Here is a 25,081-nt window from a genome sequence, read left to right as displayed (position 1 = left end):
ATGTATTTTTAGCTTGTGATTTTCTTACATCAATATGATTGCTATTTACAACATAAATACATTATTGTTGCTATACTAATTGAAAACATAATTCGGGGTTATTTTGGTAAGTAGGGTATTAGGCCGTGGTTTAGGAACCAATCCCCTCCCTATTTATAACACTATTGCTATGAGAAACCTGTTTCCGGGTTACGATGCTTTGACTTATGGTGTGGTTTTCAGTAACCAGTTGTGCTGTAAAGTCTGATCACAGAACCATAGAATAGAATCATTGATTTTACAGTGCAGAATGAGGCCATTTGCCCCAATAACAATCCACTCAGACACGGGGGGGAATGTGCAAACTCCACATAGACAGTCACCCAAGGCTGGAATTGAACCCGGGTCCCTGATGCTGTGATTCAGCAATGCTAACCACTGTACCACCCTTGACCCAGGGATTGTAGCTATGATTCTTTGCGCCGTGGTAATTGTTCTCCTCCACAAGGAAACTCACCCTTGACCACCTCCCCCTTGTCCTTTTAATCTACTGTCCTGACTCCAACCTCTCTTCCTACACAAAAATCCTTGCACATGTTGTTTGCCTACTTGGACCATGCTCCTCCTCCTCATAACTCCATGTTTGAACTTCATTCAATCAGGTTTCGGTCCTCAAAATCCCAATGGCATCCTATGTAGGGGAGGCGATGGCCTAGTGGTATTATCGCTAGACCATTAATCAGAAACTCAGCTAATGTTCTGGGGACCCTGGTTCGAATCCCGCACAGCAGATGGTGGAATTTGAATTCAATTAAAAAATACCTGGAATTAAGGATCTACTGATGACCATGAAACCATTGGTGATTATCAGAAAAACCCATCTGGTTCACTAATGTCCTTTAAGGAAGGAATTCTGCCGTCCTTACCTGGCCTGGCCTACATGTGACTCCAGAGCTACAATAATGATGCTCAACTGCCCTCTGAAATGGCCTAGCAAGCCATTCAGTCTCAAGGACAACTAGGGATGGGCAATAATTGCTGGCCAGCCAGCGACGCCCATGTCCCACAAATGAATTTAAAAAAACATTGTTAGTTATCCGTCCTCATTCTTCACAGTCTGCAGACTACACCATCCTCCTAAAATGCCTCTTCCCACCCCCTGTCCAGCTGGATAAGATTGTCCCTGTCTGGTTCTATTCCTATCTATCCAGTCATAACAAGAGAATCACATGCATTGAGTTCTCTTATGATCCAGTAATTTTCGGGTTAAGCAGCAAGTTTGAATTCCTAGTTACTCACTAAGAAAATAAAGATTCCACAGTTTAAATAAACTAAGTCAGTAAAGTAAAACAGTTTACAATATTTATCTTACGCTCCAACATTCAGAATTAACAGGAGGTAAATAGGAATTAACAGGCAAACTGAGGTTTAACATACCATGCTGAACATTAAGTGGCAGATGTGACTAAGGCCAATCCCACAGATTCCTTAGCAACTCACCCAGATGTTAGTGACCACTGAGAGTCACAAAATTTTGTTAAACTCCACCCTCCTCATGAGGGATTTCATATGCTTCAGGATTTCCTCAAAAGTCGCTCCGACTATCTCAAAGGCTGCTTGCATCCTGATGGTCCCATCTCTCCTCAAGATTGCGTTCCACGGGATTCCCAAAGTTGCCCTCCGGCTTCCAATTTCCGCCATACTTCCAACGCTTTCCCAGGCCACTAAGCTGGCACTGTCCAGAGTTTCTCCAAACTCTGGTCTCCTGGATGCTCTGAGCTATAAATGGCTCTCTGGGCTTCTCTGAGTCCTAACTGCCCAGCATGGAACTTGTAACCTTCTGCCAATTTCTCAGATACCCAAGGCTTGGCCAAATCCTAATCGCCTGGAGCTTGCTAATAGCTCTTAGGGTTTCTCTGTGAGCTGCAAACCACACAAGGTCCAAACTACAACCAACCCCCCTTGCTCCCAGTAAACACACAGATAAACTGAAACCAGAAACCTTCTTAAGCTCCACCCATCTCCTTGACAATATAACAGTCCATGAACAAAGAACAATACAGCACAGGAACAGGCCCTTCGGCCCTCCAACCTGCACCAATCATGTGTTCCTAACTAGACCATCCGTTTGTATCCCTCTATTCCCAGTCTGTTCATGTGGCTATCTAGATAAGTCTTAAATGATCCTAGCATGTCTGCCTCAACCATCTTGCTTGGTAGTGCATTCCAGGCCCCCACCACCCTCTGTGTAAAAAACGTCCCCCGCATATCTCTATTGAACCTTGCTCCCCTTACCTTGAACTTATGACCCTTTGTGTTTGTCATTTCTGACCTGGGAAAAAGCTTCCAACTGTTCACCCTATCTATGCCCTTCATAATTTTATAAACTTCTATTAGGTCGCCCCTTGACCTCCGTCTTTCCAGGGAGAACAACCCTCGTTTACTCAATCTCACCTCATAGCTAATACCCTCCATACCAGGCAACATCCTGGTAAACCTTTTCTGCACTCACTTCAAAGCCTCCACGTCCTTCTGGTAGTGTGGCAACCAGAATTGGACGCAGTATTCCAAATGTGGCCTAACCAACATTCTATATAACTGCAACATCATATGCCAACTTTTATACTCTATGCCCCGTCCAATAAAGGCAAGCATGCCATATGCCTTCTTCACCACCTTTTCCACCTGTGCTGCCACCTTTAAGGATCTGTGGACTTGCACACCCAGATCCCTCTGTGTGTCTATACTCCTGATGGTTCTGCCATTTATTGTATAGCTCCCCCCTGCATTAGATCAACCAAAATGCATCACTTCGCATTTATCTGGATTAAATTCCATCTGCCATTTCTCCGCCCAATTTTCCAGCCTATCTATATCCTGCTGTATTCTCTGACAATGTTCATCACTATCCGCAACTCCAGCAATTTTTGTGTCGTCCGCAAACTTACTAATCAGACCAGCTACATCTTCTTCCAAATCATTTATATATATCACAAACAGCAGAGGTCCCAGTACAGAGCCCTGCGGAACACCACTAGTCACAGACCTCCAATCATTAAAAGACCCCTCCACTGCTACCCTCTGTCTTCTATGGCCAAGCCAGTTCTGTACCCATCTAGCTAGTTCACCTTTGATCCCGTGAGATTTAACCTTTTGCACCAGCCTGCCATGAGGGACCTTGTCAAATGCTTTACTAAAATCCATGTAGATGACACCCACGGCCCTTCCCTCGTCAATCATTTTTGTCACCTCCTCAAAAAACTCAACCAAATTCGTGAGGCATGACCTCCCTCGTACAAAACCATGTTGTCTATCGCTAATGAGACCATTCAGTTCTAAATGTGTATAGATCCTATCTCTAAGAATCTTCTCCAACAATTTCCCTACCACGGACGTCAAGCTCACTGGCCTATAATTATCCGGATTATCCTTGCTACCCTTCTTAAATAACGGGACCACATTTGCTATCCTCCAATCCTCTGGGACCTCACCTGTGTCCAATGAAGAAACAAAGATTTCTGTTAGAGGCCCAGCAATTTCATCTCTTGTCTCTCTCAGTAATCTAGGACCGATGCCATCTGGCCCTGGGGATTTGTCTACCTTAATGCTTCCTAAAACACCTAACACTTCCTCCCTTGTAATTGTGATTTGGTCTAACGTGTCTACACATCCCTCTGAGACACTACCAATCAACGTGTCCCTCTCCTTTGTGAATACTGACGCAAAGTATTCATTTAGGAGCTCACCTACTTTCTTGGGTTCGAACCTACTTTCTTGGGTTCTTCCTTTGTTCTTGAGAGGTCCGACTCTTTCTCTGACAACCCTCTTGTTCCTAACGCATGTATAAAATGCCTTGGGATCCTCCTTAATCCTGTCTGCCAAGGACATTTCGTGACCCCTTTTTGCCCTTCTAACTCCCTGTTTGAGTTCTTTTCTACTTTCTCTGTATTCCTCCAGTGCTTCATCTGTTTTTAGCTGCATGGACCTTATGTATGCCTCTTTTTTCTTTTTGATTAGACCCACAATTTCTCTGGTTATCCATGGCTCTCGAATCCTACCTTTCCTGTCCTTCCTCTTTACAGGCACATGCCTGTTCTGCACTCCTATCAACTGCTCCTTAAAAGACTTCATTGAATGCTTCCAAATTAGTTAGCTCTAACTCCCAAAACAAACATCGCTCTGGGTTGCATTTCGTTGCATGCAGAGTAGACATTGTGACCAGAATTTTACTGGCCCACCCGCCATGGGAAGCAGAGCGGGTGAGGGGTGGAGCATGCAAGGTCCGCTGACCTCGGGCAGGATTTTCCAGTCTTGGGGTAAGCACAGCCGGAAAATCCTGCCCCATGTCCCCAGTTCCTCAGCTAAATAAGCCCACCTGTTGTTTCATAACGGCATCTCTTCTATCCTGACTCTATTAAACAAACATGGGGAACGTCTGAACTGCCATTTGCTTTTAGGTGTTCTGACAATCTCTAAAACCCCAGCACTTCACTTACCCTTACCTTCACAACAACAATCCCCCTAAAACTAAACATAATTTCTAAAATATAAATGCAAACCATGAAGTAAACATTCTTCACACTTCCCCATTTGGCAATGCCTTCATTCTACAATGCTCATTCATATTTTCAAACCCCCCCACCTCCACCCAGTCACAAAACCATTCAAGATTGCGGCTTTCCTCAGATTGAGTCCTCTTGCATATCCCCATTTTCATTGGGTGGCACAGTGGCTAGCACTGCTGCCTCACAGTGTCAGGGACCAGGGTTCGATTCCAGCCTCAGTCACTGTCTGTGTGGAGTTTCTAATTCTCCCCGTGTCAGCGTGGGTTTCCTCCCACACTCCAAAGATGTGCAGGTTAGGTGGATTGGTCATGCTAAATTGCTCCTTAGTGTCAGGGGATTAGCAGGGTAGATACGCAGAATCACGGGGATAGGGCTTGGGTGGGATTGTAGTCGGCGCAGGCTCGATGGGCCAAATGATCTCCTCCTGCACTGTAGGATGCTATGATTATTCTACCATTGGCAGCTATGCCTATCGTGGCCTAGGCCCAAGTTCTGGCACTTCCTCCCAAAATCTCTCTGCCTCTCTCCCCTCTTTCACGATGCTCTTTAAAACCCACCTCTTTGTCCACGCTTTTGTCCTAATACCTCATTATCTATGAAGGGGCAGTGCTCCAAAAGCTCGTGCTACCAAATAAACCTGTTGGACTTTAACCTGGTGTTGTGGGACTTCTTACTGTCCCCATCCCAGTCCAATGCCGGCAACCCACATCACCTCATTATGTGACTCAGTGTCAAATATTTCTGATAATGCTCCTATGACGAACCTTGGAATGTTTTCCGAGGTTAAAGGCGCTAACTAAATGAAAATTATTCTTGTTGATATTTTGTATTAGCTATTGAAGTGGATGACAAGCCACTATATGAATTTGTTCTTAAAGAAAGGGGGAACAAATAAGCATCAGAGCGGACAAGATAGAAAAAAAAATCACATTGATCTGTTTGTTCAAATAGTTTTCATATTTATTCAGAGAACAATAGATGCAATTTACACCTCTCTCATCACTAGCTACATTTTTCAAAACTAGTTCTTATAAGTTGGGCGGCACAGTGGTTAGCACTGCTGACTCACAGCGCCAGGGACCTGGGTTCAATTCTGGCCTTGGGTCACTGTGGAGTTTTCGCGTTCTCCCCATGTCTGTGTGGGTTGCCTCCGGGTGCTCCGGTTTCCTCCCACAGTCCCAAGATGTGCAGGTTACGCTGATTGGCCGTGCTAAATTAACCCTAGTGTCAGGGGGATTAGCAGGGTAAATATGTGGGGTTATGGGAATAGAGCCTGGGTGGGATTGTGGTCGGTGTACTCGATGGATCGAATGGCCTCCTTCTGCACTGTAGGGATTATACGATATGATTCTGTGAATTACTGACCTGTAACAACTGTTTTACCCTCTCCCCTAACCCGCTGTGCACTTGCAGAATCTTCCGTTTTGATTTCAGATATCCATCAGTCACGGTATTTTGCTTTTCCTTTCTGAGCTAAATTGGGTAAGGCTCTTAAAACAATTTCTTGCTACTGCGTGCTCAAGGGCGAGAGCCCGACATGGAAGAGGCGCAGAGCTCCTCTCAGTCACAGCTGCTATCCTGAAGCAACACCTACCCCACTGATACGGAACCACAAGGATTGGACATCTCTGCGTAACCAAGTTCCTCACTGCTAGAATGGACTAGAGCAACACCTCAAATGCAAGAAGCCATCTTCTTGCAATTATATAGTGCATTTGAGACTAGCTGTACATAAAAATCCTCTCATTGGCTAATCAATGAACACATCAACATCTTTAACATATTTAGAACAAAGAAAATTACAGCACAGGAACAGGCCCTTCGGCCCTCCAAGCCTGCACCGACCATGCTGCCTGACTGAACTAAAACCCCCTATCCTTCTGGGGACCAAATTCCTCTATTCCCATCCAATTCACGTATTTGTCCAGACGCCCCTTAAAAGTCACTACTGTATCTGCTTACATTAACTCTCCCGGCAGCGGGTTCCAGGCACCCACCACCCTCTGTGTAAAAAACCTGCTTCGTACATTTCCTTTAAACCTTGCCCCTTGCACTTTAAACTTATGCCCCCTCGTAATTGACTCTTCCACCCTGGGAAAAAGCTTCTGACTATCCACTCTGTCCATGCCCCTCATAATCCTGTAGACTTCTATCAGGTCGTCCCTTATGTGTGTGTCCCTCAGTCTTAGCTATGAGGAGAGATTGGGTAGACTGGGGTTGTTCTCCTTGGAAAGACGGAGAATGAGGGGAGATCTAATAGAGGTATACAAGATTATGAAGGGTATAGATAGGGTGAACAGTGGGAAGCTTTTTCCCAGGTCGGAGGTGACGATCACGAGGGGTCACGGGCTCAAGCTGAGAGGGGCGAAGTATAACTCAGACATCAGAGGGACGTTTTTTACACAGAGGGTGGTGGGGGCCTGGAATGTGCTGCCAAGTAGGGTGGTGGAGGCAGGCACGCTGACATCGTTTAAGACTTACCTGGATAGTCACATGAGCAGCCTGGGAATGGAGGGATACAAACGATTGGTCTAGTTGGACCAAGAAGCGGCACAGGCTTGGAGGGCCGAAGGGCCTGTTTCCTGTGCTGTACTGTTCTTTGTGCACTAGTGATGCCAATGCATACAAAGCTATGGGCTAAATGCTGGAAAATGGGATTAGAATAGTTGGGTGGTTTATCTTTGACAAGTACAGGTGAAATGGCCCAAAGGGCCTTTTGCTGTGCTGGATGCCTCTATGGGCGGAATTTTCCTGTCCCGCCCGTCACGGGAATTATAGCAGGCGCGACAGGAACATACAAAGGTCTGCTGACCTCAGGCTGGATTTTCCAGCCTTGGGGCGAATGCGGCCTGAAAGTCCCGCCCTATGACTCTATAACTTTAATTAACTGCTGGCTTATTATCTACACAGATATAAAAGATAAATATAAATATATATCTAAAGATAGAAGATTATGTAAAGATAAAAAAACTCAATTTAACATCACAAAAATGTCAAATTTGAAAATTCCGGCTCAGACAAAATCAGTTTGCTTTAAATTTCCCCATTTACAAAAAGGACAAAAAGAGAAGAAAGCCAATTTGTCCCGTCAGCTTTACTAAAATTCAACAACAATTCCCTCCTTCCTCCCCCCTTTCCCAATTCCAGTCACACTGGCTGAGAACTAGTGAACCTCTTTCAATTATTAAAAAAAGAGGTCCATTAGCACGGTGGCAGTGGTTAGTACGGCTGCCTCACAGCGTCAGGGACCCGGGTTCAATTCCAGCCTAGGGTGGGGTTTGCACATCCTCCCCGTGTCTACATGGGTTTCCTCCGGGTGCTCCGGTTTCTTCCCACAGTCCAAAGATGTGTGGGTTAGATGGAGTGGCCATCGGAAATGTGTGGGTTCACAGGGATTGGGCAGGGCAGAGGGCTTGGGTAAAATGCTCTGTTGGAGAGTCGGTGCAGATTCGATGGGCTGAATGGCCTCTCCTGCACTGTAGGGATCCTATGATTACAGATTACAACTACATACACCGGTCCATGCACCCGTATGCAATTGTTGCATCAAAACTCAGGCAGATTTAAGCTAAAATTTAGAATTCATTATCAAAATGTAACTTCTTTTCATAAAAAGGATTTAAACTGCCAAAGAAAACAGAGAAGCTACAATTAGGAGAGAGAGAGAAATATCGATGGAACAATTCCTCAGGAAGCAACTCTGGTGCTTTCACGATTTGACCCTTGGCCTTACCAAGCAAGGAGTTCAGAGACTTTATGGCATCTACTCTAACTCATATAAACTCTCTAACACAGTTCTATTTCAATCTCTTACACATTTGGTAATCCTCAGGACTATATTCTGCACCCTCTCCTTTCCTTCTCCCCAATGTACTCTATGAACGGTATGCTTTGTCTGTATGGCGCACAAGAAACAATACTTTTCACTGCATGTTAATACATGTGACAATAATAAATCAAATCAAATCAAAATCGTACTGTATTGACTAACTGAAGAAATAGTTCAAACTACACAAGCTCATTTCTATCCGTTTTGTTGGAGACATACTTAAACATACATCTCAGTGTCATGTCACTCACTGCCTTAGCGAGGGGCCCATTTCCTGTTGTTTACCGAATTAAAGACAATTTTCTAAATTTGCAATTCATTTAAACTGGCAAACGGGAATTGCATAATGCACACACGCAGTGAGCAGGCTGTAATATGGATATTTTTTTAATATATAAAGCAGCTGAGTGCTTACAAACTGCAAAACACCACCCACATTCTGCGACGAGATTACTCGGCTCTCTGAGAAAAGGGTTGGCGAGTTCGGTCTGTAAAAAAGCAACCCATGGCAGCTTTTATGTAAAACGGAAATCTGGCTTTCTCCCAGCTGCTGTTATAGTAATTACTGTCCTGCGGTTGCTAAGAGATGCTTCCTATGATATTTTTTTCCTTCAAAGTACTAAAATGGATGATGGGTAAAGTAATAAAATTGATTCCAGCTGCAGAGAGAAAAAAAAAAATTGGGACCAAAAAAAAAATACAGCTGGAAGAGAAATGGGATCCAGACTCCGAACCCCTTCCGTACCAAACCTTCCGTTTTCCCCTTTTTGCAGTCCTGAGTTCAAGGAGAAAATCATTAACAGCTTTAAATAAAAAGGTTCTACTTCGCTCCCAACACGTTTCAGCCACAGAAGTGGAATACATTTCCCCCAAGCCCTTTGGATTCTTTAACAAGCATTGAAACAAAATTGGTTATTCTGTTAAACATGGAGAAAGTGCAGATTGATTAAGAAGTAGATTCTAATCTATACCATTGTCAAATTAATTACTTTTAACATATAGAATTAAAACATTTAGGGAATAGTATCCCTGACATTATTGGAAACAGTTTACAGTCTCCAATTTCAAGTAACATACAAGCTTTGCTTATCCAATAACCAACGCATCAGCTGATGTTTTTGAAGTCAGTGGTTAAACTTCCTACTGTACTTTATTATATAAAAAAAGATCCGGTGGACTAAAAACTTCAAGCAAACATACGGCAGAAAGATAAATGTGCTCAGTTCTGAAGAAAAAAAGGTTCCCAAGTTACTCATCCAACTGCTAAATTTAACTTCCACCCATATAGCATGGGTGAGGGTAACCAAAGATTCGGCTAGATTAAAGGTTAAGATTCCTTCCAGATTTATACTTGGGCTCCCTCACTAATTTGCAATTTACTAGCTTTTCCCTCAAGCACCGGGTTACAGTAAAGTCATAACTACCCTGCATGATAGAATCATAGAATCCCAACAGTGCAGTAGGCAGCCATTTGGCCCATCGAGCCTGCACCGACAACAATCACAGCCAGGCTCTGTTCCCGTAAACCCACGTATTTACCCTACTATTCCCTCTGACTCTAAGGGGAAATTTACCATGGCCAATCCACCTAATGTTCTCCCCGTGTCTGGTGTGCGCCGGTTTCTTCCTGCACTCCAACGATGTGCGGGTTAGATTGATTGGCCGTGGTAAATTGCCCCTGAGTGTCAGGGGGATTAGCAGGGCAAATAAGTGGGGTTACGGGGCCTGGGTGGGGTTTGTTGTGGGTGCAGGCATGATGGGCCAAATGGCCTCTTTCTGTATTGTAGGGATTCTATGTTTTTATACTAAGCATCACGTCTTTGGAGTGTGGGAGGAAATCCACGCAGAGGGAAAAGGTGTAAATTCCACACAGACAGTGGCTCGAGGCTGGAATTGAACCCGGGTCTGTGTGGGTTTCCTTTGGGTGTTGTGAGGGAGCAGAGCTAAGCACTATGCCAGGGTCATCTTCTTTGGTTGCAATTGGCAGCCGATGCAGTCAATTAAAGTTATAGAGCCATAGAGGTGTACAGCACAGAAAGAGGCCCTTTGCCCCATTGCGTCCAAGCTGGTCAGAAACAAACTACCCAACTATTCTAATCCCACAATTTGCGCTTGTTTTCAGAGCAGTTTTGTCATCTGCAGATTGCCAAATACAAAATCTGGCAGCGCAGTCGGAAGCATTCTAGAACGCTTTTATTTTTAATCTTGCTTTAAAACATATTTCTTGATATATTCAATAATAATGGAAACCTGGGGCAATTTGATTAATGCAGCTGATAAAGGGTTTATCGAAAAAAATATACATTTTAAATAGGCACCCGGTTCACGACCATCGTGCAGCCCAATTCTAAAATAACTGGTTAAAGTATACACAACCATTTATTGGTTACGTTGGTGTACAATAGTCAGCTTCTAAGTTTGAATATAAAAAATTGTATTTGAGCTCTGAGTCTTTATGAGTGTCCTCATGCTCACGAGTACCCCCGATCAGGCGGCACGGTGGCACAGTGGTTAGCACTGCTGCCTCACAGCGCCAGGGTCCTGGGTTCGATTCCCGGTCACCATCTGTGCGGAGTCTGCACGTTCTCCCCGTGTCTGTCTGGGTTTCCTCCGGGTGCTCCGGTTTCCTCCCACAATCCGAAAGACGTGCTGGTTAGGGTGCATTGGCCGTGCTAAATTCACCCTCAGTGTACCTGAACAGGCGCCGGAGTGTGGCGACTAGGGGAATTTCACAGTAACTTCATTGCAGTGTTAATGTAAGCCTACTTGTGACATGAATAAATGAACTTAAAATTATGTCCCATTGTGTATAAGGATAGTGAGGGTCTTGAGATTCTAGCAGTCAATATTTAGTGTGTGGATCTTGAGTTTGCCACCAAAAGAGAGAGACAGTGCAAAGTGCGGTTAATTCTGAGGCTGGTGTCTGAATTGATAAGTATGATTATCTTTCAAAACGATCATTTAGCCTTTGTGGGGTAAAACTTCCTTAATTGTGGTGGGGGTGGGGGAGAGAATTATTTTCTGCTTGTTTTTCTCTTATCAGTTGAAAAGATCTGGAAAGTTTTAGATGGAGGTCTGCAAAGTGACACTTTTTTTCTGATGTGATTTGCCCAGAAAAGGTGGAAAATTTATAAAGGGTCCCAGATGTTCAAATGCAAATTGCGTCTGACGCAAAGCACGTTTTTGCAATCTTTTCAATTAAACACAAAAATCCAGCAAAAAATTGCCCCAAGCCCCCAATTACTGCCCCACCTCCAGATTGAGTTAATCACTATTGTAGGTTTTTATTTATAACACCTATTCAATGACCTTCAAATTAAGGGGCAATTTAGCATGGCCAATCAACTTAACCCACACATCTCTGGATTGTGGGAAGAAACCCACACAGACACGGGGAGAATGTGCAGATTCCACACAGACAATGACCCAAGCCGGGAATCGATCCCTTGCGCTGTGAGGTAGCAGTGCTAACGATTCTATACAGAATAGGTCTATTTGTGTATTTATTAGTGATTCTCATTTTAAAGCGAATAAATTAACAGGGTGGGTTTACTGACAGCAGATATAGGTCAAGGCTTCTTTCACTGGATCGCTACATTTTCAGTATTACTCATCACGTCGTGAGCAACCTTTGTTGAACTCCCAAAGCAGGATTTAACAGCGGCCGTGAATTTGTTGGCATTAGGAAAGCGAAGCGAGTTTACAGAATCAGGTGGGTGCTCACAGCATGCAGATGAATATCAGGAGAGATCAGAAAACCAACAACTGTATCTCATCGCTGTCAAAAACCACCCACATACGCTCCGGCTAAAAGCCTAAAGCATCTGTAACGACATGAATCAATGGCACAAAGAGAGAGAAATGGGGCTGATCCAGCAGGCGTCACAGAGACGTGGCTGCTTGGGAACAAAATATGGTCGGGTACGTGGCATTTCCACTTTGATGAGTGCGGTGGGGGGATGAGCAGCCCTGTTAACAGTGAGGAAGGATCTTGGCTCAGGAGACCAGGAAACAGAATCAGTTTGGGCAGAGATTAGATACCAAGGGGTAGGAAACACTGGTGAGTAGTTGATAGGTCTCCTGCAACAGCAATAAATATTTATATAGCGCCTTCAATATAATAAAGCATCCCAACATGCTTCACAGCAGCATTATAACACCAAAATCTGAGCCACATGATAACGACCACCAGCAGTGGCGATATCGCTGAGCTGACTATTCATCGAGCAGCTGGTCAGAAAGGTAACGGAGAACCAATGGGCGACTTTAATCCTCACATCGACTGGACAAATCATTGAATCTCAACAGTGCAGGAGAGGCCATTCGGCCCATCAAACTGGTAAAAGTAGCTTGGAGGATGAGATTATTTTCTTGAACATTATAGAACTGAGCAGGGAATGAGATGTTTTAGACACTGGCTGGGATTACCCGTGCGTGTGCAAATTCCCTTAAGGTGGCTAACTCTCACGAGGGGGTCAGGACGGGAATGGCACTGGGGAGCTCTCAGAATGAGGCCTTCTCCAGTCCCAGCCTGGTTACATCATCAGGTTCATGCCCTTTCCACCAAATTAGTGCAGAAACACCGTACCTTCTGGGGTCCCCATATGTCTCTCCCCCCCCTCCCCTCCTCCCTCTAACTTCCTCTCCCTCTCCCCCTCCCCCTCCCCCTCCCCTCCCCCTCCCCTCCCCCTCCCCCTCCCCTCCCCCTGTCCCTCTCCCTCTCCCCACCAAACCCACAAAATCACGCTGGCAGGAATCACGGCTAGTTTCCAAACAGGGAAACCAGTGCTGGTGACCACAAGGGGCTTGGAGGGGAGTGTAGTCCCCAGGTTGAGGGGGAAATGGCTGGGTAATACCCTGGAGTGACGATGCCTGCACTGTGGGGAAGGTGGGGGGTGGTTACTGCCCCAATGGCGGCGATGATGGAGAAGGAAGGAGGGGGGGGGGGGGTCTTTAACTTCAATTTGAGACCCCTGTGCAGCCGGCCTAGACAGTGTCTTTAGACCCCACCCCTCAGAAATGACGGTGCAAAACACCCCCCACTCCCCCGCTTTTTTTTTTATAGTGTCGGAAGTCCTGGAGAGAAATAGAAACCATAGAAACCCTACAGTGCAGAAGGAGGCCATTCGGCCCATCGAGTCTGCACCGACCACAATCCCACCCAGGCCCTCCCCCCACATATTTTACCCGCTAATCCCTCTAACCTACGCATCCCAGGACTCTAAGGGACAATTTTTAACCTGGCCAATCAACCTAACCCGCACATCTTTGGACTGTGGGAGGAAACCGGAGCACCCGGAGGAAACCCACGCAGACACGAGGAGAATGTGCAAACTCCACACAGACAGTGACCCGAGCCGGGAATCGAACCCGGGATCCTGGAGCTGTGAAGCAGCAGTGCTAACCACTGTGCTACCGTGCCGCCCTGCTCGCTTCTCTGGGGAAAACCACACCTGTTTTCCGTCAGAACCTGACAGATTTATGTTGCTTTCTTTGGAGCAGAGGAGACTGAGGGGGGCGAACATGATTGAGGTGCATAAAATTATGAAGGGCACAGATTGAGTAGACAGGAAGAAGCATTTCCCCTTGGTGGAGGGGTCAATGACCGGGGGCAGAAATTTAAGGTAAGGGGCAGGAGGGGATGTGAGGGAAAGAAATTTCACCCAGAGGGTGGTGGGCGTCTGGAACTCACTGCCTGAGGGGGTGGTGGAGGCAGAGACCCTCATAACATTTAAAAAGTATTTAGATATGCATTTGTGACGCGGAAACATACAAAGCTGTGGGCCAGGGCTAGAAAACGGGATTAGTGGTTGTTTTTGACCAGCGCAAACATGATGGACCGAAGGGCCTTTTCTGTGCTGTGGACCTCTTATTACTCTATGACTCCCCACTGCACTGGAGTGACTTTTTAATGAAAACTCCACCCCTTATCTTTTACGATGAAACTGGGTGAATTAGCTATCTCCTTGTAAGGAATCGTAGACATTTACAGCATGGAAACAGGCCCTTCGGCCCAACTTGTCCATGTTGCCCTTTTTTTTAATAAAGCCTCGAAGCTAGTCCCAATTGCCCACATTTGGCCCATATCCCTCTATACCTATCTTACTCATGTAACTGTCTAAACGCTTTTTAAAAGACAAAGTTGTACCCACCTCTACTATTACCTCTGGCAGCTTGTTCCAAACACTCACCACCCTGTGTGTGAAAAAATTGCCCCTCATCTTAAACCTATACCCTCTAGTTTTAGACACCCCTACCTTTGGGAAAAGATATTGACTATCTAGCTGATCTGTGCCCCTCATTATTTTGTAGATCTCTATAAGATCACCCCTCTGGGAAAGTGGAAGAATTGTCATATTGTGATGAATTTCAGAGCGGGTTTGAGTGTGCTCGTCAGCGTGGGTGGGGGGAGGGGGTGGGGGGAGGGGGTGGGGGGTGGGGGGGGGGTGGTGGGGAGGAACAGTTGGTCAGGAGAGATGGAAAAATCAATTTAAAAGATATCACGGTGAATAAGTGAACTTTAAAGAACAAATCATACTTCTTCGCGGATTCACATTCCTTTGAGAAATAACAATTCCATTGGAAGCTGACCCATTCTGAAGCTCACTAAGCATTAAGCGAAATATTACTGTAAAAGGTGGATAATAATCATTCCAGGAATAGCAAGGCTGAGAACTGGGATGATTTTGAAAAGCAACAACGGATGACCAAAAAAAATGTTAAAGTGAGAATATAGAATATAAGGGTAAACGAATAAGATATCTAAAAACAGATTGTAAGAACTTCTATAGGTAAAAATCCAACGATTTAATCCAAGCTATGACACCAGATCAGAAGAGCAGCTTGGACTGTGGTCATGATGGGGATTAGCTGAAAGAGTTTCAACAAAGAACAAAGAAAATTACAGCACAGGAACAGACCCTTCGGCCCTCCAAGCCTGCACCGACCATGCTGCCTGACTTAACTAAAACCCCCGACTCTTCCGGGGACCATATCCCTCCATTCCCATCTCATTCATGTAATTGTCAAGACGCCCCTTAAAAGTCACTACCACATCTGCTTCCACTACCTCCCCCGGCAACGAGTTCCAGGCACCCACTACTCTGTGTAAAAAATCTGCCTCGTACATCTCCTTTAAATCTTGCCCCTCGCATCTTAAACCTATGCCCCCAAGTAATTGACTCTTCCACCCTGGGAAAATGCTTCTGACTATCCACTCTGTCCATGCCTCTCATAATCTTGTAGACTTCGATCAGGTCTCCCCTCAACCTCCATCGCTCCAAGAACAAACCAAGTTTCTCCAACCTCTCCTCATAGCTATTGTCCTCCATACCAGGCAACATCCTGGTAAATCTTTTCTGTACCCTCTCCAAAGCCTCCACATCCTTCTGGTAGTGTGGCGACCAGAATTGAACACTATATTCCAAGTGCAGCCTAACTAAGGGTCTATAAAGCTGCAACATGACTTGGCAATTTTTAAACTCAATACCCCGGCCGATGAAGGCAAGCATGCCGTATGCCTTCTTGACTACCTTCTCCACCTGCATTGCCACTTTCAGTGACCTGTGTACCTGTACACCCAGATCTCTTTGCCTATCAATACTCTTAAGGGTTCTGCCATTTACTGTATATTTCCTATCTGTATTAGACCTTCCAAAATGCATTACCTCACATTTGTCCGGATTAAACTCCATCTGCCATCTCTCCGCCCAAGTCTCCAACTGATCTATATCCTGCTGTATCCTCTGATGGTCCTCATCGCTATCCGCAAATCCACCAATCTTTGTGTTGTCTGAAAACTTACTAATCAATCCAGTTACATTTTCCTCCAAATCATTTATATATATTACAAACAGCAAAGGTCCCAGCACTGATCCCTGAGGAACACCACTTGTCACAGCCTTCCATTCAGAAATGCACCCTTCCACTGCTACCCTCTGTCTTCAATGACCGAGCCAATTTTGTATCCACCTTGCCAGCTCAACTCTGATCCCATGCGACTTCACCTTCTGCACCAGTCTGCCATGAGGGACCTCGATATTCTCCCTGTCTGAACTCACCTGAGCATCAGCCTTCATGGAAAGACAGGGAAGGGATTGGAGGTGAAATATTAAAGGTTTTCCCAGCAGTGACTTAAGAGAACATTGAATTTGGTCAGCTGAGCTTTTAAAATGCACAACCTTTCAAGTTGCCCTTTGGGTAACCCTTTGAAGAAATTGCTAACCTGCTCTGCTGCAACAGGACCCTAACCTTTTCCCAAACATCGGTGATGCTCCCTAGCCCAATGCTTCTCAATGCTTTCACTCCAGGAGTCAAGTACCCATGATTTCCATCCCTAGTGCTGACCCTCACTTCAGAAAAAACTCCATCAATTCAATAGTTAGTGACACCCCATAAGCCCCCTCTCAAAATGCTGAAAGTAGCAGGAGTTCTGTCAAAGCAGCCATGTTGGCACTGCCAGTCCATCATCACACTAGCTTTCACTCAGTATTCCAACATGGCAGAAACCCACTCTCACACCAAAGGATTCACCCAAGTGTACATTCTCTGACACTCTTCTATAACTCCTTTCAGGCCGTGCTACCCTACTCTCCATAGTTCTTCCCCATTCAACCTCCCTTCTCACTCTCTAGTACTCCCATGCTCATGACCCTTACCTGAAGACCACCTTCTAACACTCACCAGTGCCCACCACCTACCCACTGTGGTTATACAAGGAACAAAGAAAGTACAGCACAGGAACAGGTCCTTCAGCCCTCCAAGCCTGTGCCGATCATGATGCCCGAACCAAAAAAAAACCTTCTGCCCTTACTCGGTCCGTATCCCTCTATTCACTCCCTATTCACGTACCCATCCAGATGCCTCTTAAATTTTGCTAATGTTCCTGCTTCCACCACCTCCTCTGGCAGCGTGTTCCAGGCACCCACCACTCTCTGCGTGAAAAACTTCCCCCGCACATCTCCCTTAAACTTTCCCCCTCTCACCTTGAACTTGTTCCCCCTTGTAATTAACACTTCCACCCTGGGAAAAAGCCTCTGACTATCCACCCTGTCTGCGCCTCTCATCATGTTGTAGACCTCTATCAGGTCTCCCCTCAGCCTCCGTCTTTCCAGTGAAAACAATCCTAGTTTATTCAACCTCTCCTCATAGCCACGCCCTCGAGACCAGACAACATCCTGGTATAGACGCAACTCCTAACCATGTAACTGCAGCAATCTTCCCGTCACCTTCACCTGCATTTTTACCTTTTATACAGTGGCATAAAATTAATCCCTCCTTTGTTGTGTTAAGTATCAGCACTTTCAATACTGTATCCATTATTAGAAAATGACAGATAGCAAGTTATTTTCTTTGTATTCTAATCAATTAGATAATTCGATCATTATTTTTCTAACTATGATGAAGTTCATTGAGTATAAATTTAGTTTAAAAGTTAGAAGAAAGTTTTGTATTTAGTAAGTAACATGTACTCCATACACCATTTTCAAATCATCTTTTCCTTCTTGGTGTGACAATTATAAGATGGCTGATACACCCTCAGAAATGGAGCTCATCTTTGTCTCCGAAGCTATCCATTAACAGGAGTATCCTGTCTGCCTAAAGCAAAACCACTTCAGACTGCGCTAGTAAATCACAGGCCCTTGCAAATTTTTTTGGTACAAGGCTGGACAGCTTCACGTCGACAAAGGAGTCAGACAAAACATTGCCCGGGGCAAAAGAACAAAGTTGACTATTTTAGACTGATATTTTGCCCAACGCATTACTCATCTTTCCTGTGCCTGTAGCCAGAAATCTTAGAACTTCCATTTTAGCCTCAACCCATCACAAAAGATTGCTGGCAGCGCGCCAGGTCAAAACACCTGCAGACAAAGCCAAGATCTGGTTGCATTGTGAATGGGGAAATCTCAATTACCTTCTCCAATATACCAAAGAACTCTGTGCACCATTCCCATTTCATTCTGAAGGGGAGAACAAAGTCACTGACTCCAATAGTCATCCAGGTAGGTTACTTAATACACGCAAGTCGCTCAGTTTTCAAAGAATCTTTTTTTTTTAAGACTACAATGCAAACTGTCAGAAAAAGTCATGGATGAATCACCAGCTTGACACAGTTTGAAGGCTATAGTTATTTATTTTCCTTGGCACAGATTTTGTCCGCTAAGATCCATATCAGACTTTTGCCATCTGTAGAGGCCTTCTTCAACTCTGCTCCAGTTTGATATATATCATTTCGTTGCTACTTTTAGTATAATGCAGATTTTTTTTTAATGCCACTCTACTTTCCCTGAGGGCATCAGTTCTTGCTGGGGTATAATTCGAGAAGGCACCCGTGTAGAAATCCACGCCAGCGCTTGGCATTCCCTGTATACCCTGCTGATGGCATGGTTCTCCAGGCTTCCCAGAACTTTCATTTTGATCCCTGGACTTCTCCAAAGTGGTGGTCCTTGTTGCTTTCTGTGAAGCATTTTAGAGTCATGGAGCAATACAGCACGGAAACAGGCCCTATGACCCAACCGGTCCATGCCAACCATGGTGCCCTTTCAGCTAGTCCCAATTGCCTGCGTTTGGCCCATATCCCTCTAATCCCTTCCCATCCATGAACTTATCCAAATGTTTTTTAAATGTTGCTATTGAACCTGCCACAACCACTTTCTCTGGCAGCTCATTCCATACACGCTCCACCCTCTGTGTGAAGAAGTTGCCCCTCGCATCCCTTTTAAATCTTTCTCCTCTCAACTTAAACCTATGCACTCTAGTTTTCAATTCCCCTTCCCTAGGGAAAAAGCTATGTGAGTTCATCCTATCTATGCCCCTCATGATTTTGTACCCCTCAGTAAAACATTTATAAAACATTTTGTGTTGTTAATGTCACGTGTATCCCAGGAGAGAAGGAAATGGAATTGTCTGCTCCTCTTAGCAAGTGCAAAGATTCATTTTGATAAGACTATGGTATTTCTGTATTATGATGTGGAGATGCCGGCGTTGGACTGGGGTAAACACAGTAAGAAGTTTAACAACACCAGGTTAAAGTCCAACAGGTTTATTTGGTAGCAAAAGCCACACAAGCTTTCGGAGCTCTAAGCCCCTTCTTCAGGTGAGTGGGAATTCTGTTCACATTTGTGAACAGAATTCCCACTCACCTGAAGAAGGGGCTTAGAGCTCCGAAAGCTTGTGTGGCTTTTGCTACCAAATAAACCTGTTGGACTTTAACCTGGTGTTGTTAAACTTCTTACTGTATTTCTGTATTAAACAGGGGTATTTTGATGATGTTCTTGCTATTAATCTGTAGCCAATATGCTGATAACATAACGGATATGATTCAAACTAAATATAGTCAATAAGGCTTTTAAACCTACCAAAGTCTGCAAGAAAGCATTTCCACAAGTGCTTTCTGGGATAAATTTGCACAAAAACATTCATGTATCAACAGGAACTTGCTATTTGTAGTAATCAGCTTCATTAGAGAAAGCGGATAAAAAAATTTCAATCACATTTCAAGGTCACAAAGCTCAAAGATTGCTAAAATAAACAGGATAGAAACCATTCTAAAGATAACATTCTCAAGTGCAGCTTCTGAAATGTTATATCTCAACACATTACGCTCACGTACATATCCATTATTCCTTCAGCAAATCCATTTAAAGTAATGTCATTTCCTTCCATACAACACTTGTACATTTAAAAAGAATGGGAAAATGCTCAGAGGCATTAAAAAACCTTGCGTTGAATGGCATTAAAAAGTCTTAATAAATCTTGACGACTGAGTAAAATGAACATTCACATCGACTTAGTCATTATTTAATTCTGGAATATTCATTCTCAAGCCACCAAATTAATGGGCTCTTGCTCAAGTTCCATAGCAACATGCTAAGTTTCACATTGTTAATATGGAGCAGATCCGACAGGTACCTGCTTTGGAAAGCTTCAAGAAAGATGGCTTAATCAAATCATTTAATAGGTTTATTTGTACTACTTACTTGATAGTCATCATCGGGATTGGTTGCTTCATTGACAGATTCTTGGCTACCTGCTGATAAATTAAACATTGATGTCATCAGACTCCACCTTCACCACCAGTAGTCATGATTTTAAACTTGACATTTACAATGATAAAAGTTTCTCAATTGCACCAAAAACAATACTGGCAGTTGGGATACAATAGCTGACGGCGCGGTGGCACGGTGGTTAGCACTGCTGCCTCACAGCACCAGGGACCCGGGTTCGCTTCCTGGCTTGGGTCACTGTCTGTGCGGAGTCTGCACATTCTCCCCGTGTCTGCGTGGGTTTCCTCCAGGTGCTCTGGTTTTCTCCCATAAGACCATAAGACATAGGAGCAGAATTAGGCCACTTGGTCCATCGAGTTTGCTCCGCCATTCAATCATGGCTGATTTTTTTTCTCATCCCCATTCTCCTGCTTTTTCTCCATAACCTCTGATCCCCTTATTAATCAATCCCACAGTCTGATAGACCTGGTTAGGTGGATTAGCCGTGCTAAATTTTCGCTCAGTGCACCCGAACATGCGCCGGAGTGTGGCGACTAGGGGATTTTCACAGTAACTTCATTGCAGTGTCAATACAAGAATAGAATGCCGCCCCGGGTGTTGGTGAACCAGGTGGACGTTTACGACAATCGATGATAGTTTCATGGTCACATTACTGAGATTTGCTTTCACTTTCGGGTTTTGTTAATGAAACTGAAATTCCACCAGCTGCCGTGGTGGGATTTGAACCTGGGGAGTTAACCTGTACCTCTGGAGTGAGAGTCCAGTGAGATTATCGCTGCTTCCTCATCTTCCCCTCATCTCAAAACCCTGACCACCAATGGCAAGTTCCATAAGAAAGCAGCACAAGGAAAATCTGCAAACGAAACGTGGGATGGAATCTTCTCATCCCGTCTGTCATGGGAATCGTAGGGATGGGGACACGGACCATGCAAAGGTCCATTGACCTTGGATGGGATTTTCCGACGGGGGGGGTGGGGGGCAGCACGGCTGGAAAATCCCGCCCATTGTCTCGCCAACTCAAAAGACTTTGTTCAATCCAACTAAAAATTGATCGATGTCTGTAATCAACAACGCAGATAATAAGTGGAAAAAGTTACATTTTCTCCCGCTGAGAGACGGAAGCAACAATGGAGGAATTGGATGAAGTCTTTACTTTAAAATAAATTAAGCCAAGTTTCACCTCATCAGACTAGAAAAAAGTAGTTTATTTATTCGTCACAAGTTGGCTTACATTAACACTGCAATGAAGTTACTGTGAAAATCCCCTAGTCGCCACACTCTGGCGCCTGTTCGGATACACGGAGGGAGAATTTAGCACAGCCAATGTACCTAACCAGCATGTCTTTCGGACGGTGGATGGAAACCGGAGCACCTGGAGGAAACCCACGCAGACACGGGGAGAATGTGCAAACTCCACATAGATAGTGACCCAAGCCAGGAAACAAACCCAGGTCCCTGGCCCCTGGCGCTGTGAGGCAGCAGTGCTAACGATTGTGCCAAACAAAATCACATGAGATGCACGGTTGTTCAAAATTTTGCACCACACATCTTATACTTTCATAGAAACCCTACAGTGCAGAAGGAGGCCATTCGGCCCATCGAGTCTGCACCGACCACAATCCCACCCACCCAGGCCCTACCCCCACATATTTACCCGCTAATCCCTCTAACCTACACATTTTAGGATTCTAAGGGGCAATTTTTAACCTGGCCAATCAACCTAACCCGCACATCTTTGGACTGTGGGAGGAAACCGGAGCACCCGGAGGAAACCCACGCAGACACGAGGAGAACGTGCAAACTCCACACAGACAGTGACCCGAGCTGGGAATCGAACCTGGGACCCTGGAGCTGTGAAGCAGCAGTGCTAACCACTGCGCTACCGTGCCGCCCAAACTTTGTACGGTACATGCTGGATTTTTTTTAAAAACTCTACATCAGGCATTTATAATGTTGCTCAGAGGGGGAGGCTGACACCTAATAGCATAAAGTATGCAGTCACCTTATTATCCCATTCTTACCAGGAAACTTTCAATTTTCTTTCACCTTACAGAATGGTGACACTGAAGGAAGCGCGAATCCCAGTTGGAGCTACAGCTTTCAATAGTTGATTCATCTGCAGAAACCACTTAGCTTTGTCCTGAAGAAACTTAACACTCAGCAAGGTGGGGAAGGGACAAAGGGAATACAATAACACTGGCAATGTTTCACCAGTTCGGCTCGCCTGCTCATTTGTTTTGTTCTTGGGATATTGGGAACACAAGGCAGTATTTGCTGTCCCTCGCTAGTGGCTTCGAGGCACTACCCGTCAATCACAAACTCCGAGGCTGGTAAGAGTGATTGGTCCCTCCCTGACAAACGTTAGTGATCTGATTGTATTTTTATAGCAATCTGACACCTTCAATCTGACATTGATTCTTAAGTGGTAAGTGGAAATGGTCGAGAGTTTCAAGTTTCTCGGTGTCCAGATCACCACAACCTGTCCTGGTCCCTTTGCACCAATGCTATTGTTAAGAAAGCCCACCAACGCTTCTATTTCAAGGGGCTAAGGAAATTTGGCATGTCCACTCTGACTCTCACCAATTTTTACAGATGCACCGTAGAAAGCATCCTTTTTGGATGTATCATAGTTTGATATGTCTCCTGCTCTGACCAAGACGACAAGAAACTACAAAGGGTTGTAAACGTGGCCCAGTCTTCATGCAAACCAGCCTCCCATCCATTGACTCCATCTACACTTCCCGCTGCCTCAGAAAAGCAGCCAGCATAATCAAGGATCCCACGCACCCCGGACATATTCTCTTCCATCTTCTCCCGTCGGGAAAAAGATACAAAAGTCTGAGATCATATACCAACTGACTCGAGAACAGCTTCTTCCCTGCTGCCATCAGACTTTTGAATGGACCTACCTTATATTAACTTGATCTTTCTCTACAGCCTAGCTATGACTGCAATTTGGGTCTTTTTGAGGAAGTATGTAAATGAGTTGGAGGTGGTTTATGAGATTGATACCTGGAATGAGTGAGTTGTCTTATGGGGAAGGTTTGGACAGACTGGGCTTGTTTCCATTGGAGTTTAGAAGAGTAAGGGGTGACGTGATTGAATTATATAAGATTCTGAACGGTCTTGACAAGGTGGATGTGAAAAAGATGTTTCCTCTTTGTGGAACTAAGGGGCACTGTTCACAATAACTTCATTGCAGTGTTAATGTAAGCCTACTGGTGACACTAATAAACTTTAAAAAATGCATCTAAGAGTTTCATCACTGGAAAAGAAATTACCAAGGCTGCTGATAGCCCAACGGAAACAATTTTTTAAAATTTCATTCGTGGGACATGGGAGTCACTAGCTGGCCAGCATTTATTGCCCAGCCTTGGTTGCCCTTGAACTGAGTGGTTTGCTAGTCCATCTCAGAAGACAGTTAAGAGTCAACCACAATTCTGTGGCACTGGAGTCACACGTAGGCCAGACTAGGTAAGGATGGCATATTTCCTTCCCAAGAGGACATTAGTGTGCGGCACAGTGGCAAGCACTGCTGCCTCATAGCGCTAGGGACCTGGGTTCAATTCCTGGCTTGGGTCACTGTCTGTGTGGAATTTGTACCTTCTCCCCGTGTCTGTGTGGGTTTCCTCCAGGTGCTCCGGTTTCCTCCTACAGTCCAAAGACGTGCTGGTTAGGTGCATTGGCCATGCTAAATTGCCCCTTAGTATCCTGGGATTCGTAACTTAGAGGGATTAGTAGGGGATTATGAGGATAGGGCCTGGGCGGGATTGTTGTCGGTGCAGACTCAATGGGCCGAATGACCTCCTCCTGCACTGTAGGGTTTCTACGTTCCTATGTAGTGAACCAGATGGGTTTTTCTGACAATCGACAAAGGTCATCAGTAGATTCTTAATTTTTTAAAATATTGAATTCAAATTTCACCATCTGCCGTGGCGGGATTCGAACCCGGGTCCCCAGAACATTGTCTGAGTTTCTGGATTAATAGTTTAGCGATAATCCCACGAGGCCATCATCTCCCCTTAACTGCTGTGTTAGCAGAATGAAGATACCGGGGCACAAGTAGCCATTTCTTTTTCTGTTGTTTTCGTTAATATTTTATTAATTTGACGTACCGCAGCATGGCTTTTAGAGCAACTTTATGGTGCCATGGTAACAACAGTTACAGTGGAACAAATTATTTGTTTCCGCTGTGAACGGCTAACCAGTTACGGGCTCGGTTATTTTCTGCATTAATTATTACTTGCAACAGTACTTTCCAACACAGTACTTTAATATCTGTCACGTGGCAGCTTTTTCGCTGGGAAATTATTCACATCTGACGCCAAATTAACAGAAACATACAAAATGTCAACATCCTCATGACATAAAAAAAGACAAGGTAGATTCCTCTACAACACAGCTGTGTGTGGTTGAGAGCTCCCGGCAGAAGGTTCAGCTTTGATTATCTTCTTTAATAGGTTCAGTTCCGCTTTTGAAAGCGCACATATCACATTAAAAAAACGCTCAGTTACTGAAATGGCCGCTAAATACCAAACATGAACAGAGCTACGTTGACAAAAACAGCAACTGTGTCAGGGGGAAAATAAAAGTTCATTTTTTGTTTCGAAAAGGAGCTATTTGGGAGTTGGTTTAGCTCAGTTGGTTGGACAGCTGGTCAGTGACGCAGGGCGACGCCAACAGCGCGGGTTCAATTCCCGTAC

At 44.8% G+C, this 25,081-nt stretch overlaps 1 protein-coding gene across 2 annotated transcripts in view; it reads right to left on the bottom strand.

The window, feature by feature from the left end:
- LOC144487897 (sprouty-related, EVH1 domain-containing protein 1-like) overlaps nt 1-25,081 on the bottom strand; it is a 98,078-nt gene that overhangs the window by 15,873 nt on the left and 57,124 nt on the right. The window contains exon 4 of one of the 2 annotated variants that reach the window (XM_078205948.1): nt 20,352-20,404. In XM_078205948.1, the coding sequence (XP_078062074.1) occupies nt 20,352-20,404 (53 nt within the window). The remainder of the gene's footprint in view (nt 1-20,351; nt 20,405-25,081) is intronic. The other variant, XM_078205949.1, reaches the window with a different exon arrangement.

This window comes from Mustelus asterias, unplaced genomic scaffold (assembly GCF_964213995.1).
Source record: "Mustelus asterias unplaced genomic scaffold, sMusAst1.hap1.1 HAP1_SCAFFOLD_1110, whole genome shotgun sequence".
Classification (NCBI taxonomy): Eukaryota; Metazoa; Chordata; class Chondrichthyes; order Carcharhiniformes; family Triakidae; genus Mustelus; species Mustelus asterias.
Note: the sequence above shows the minus strand (reverse complement) of the source record. Positions and strands in the feature narration are given on the sequence as shown.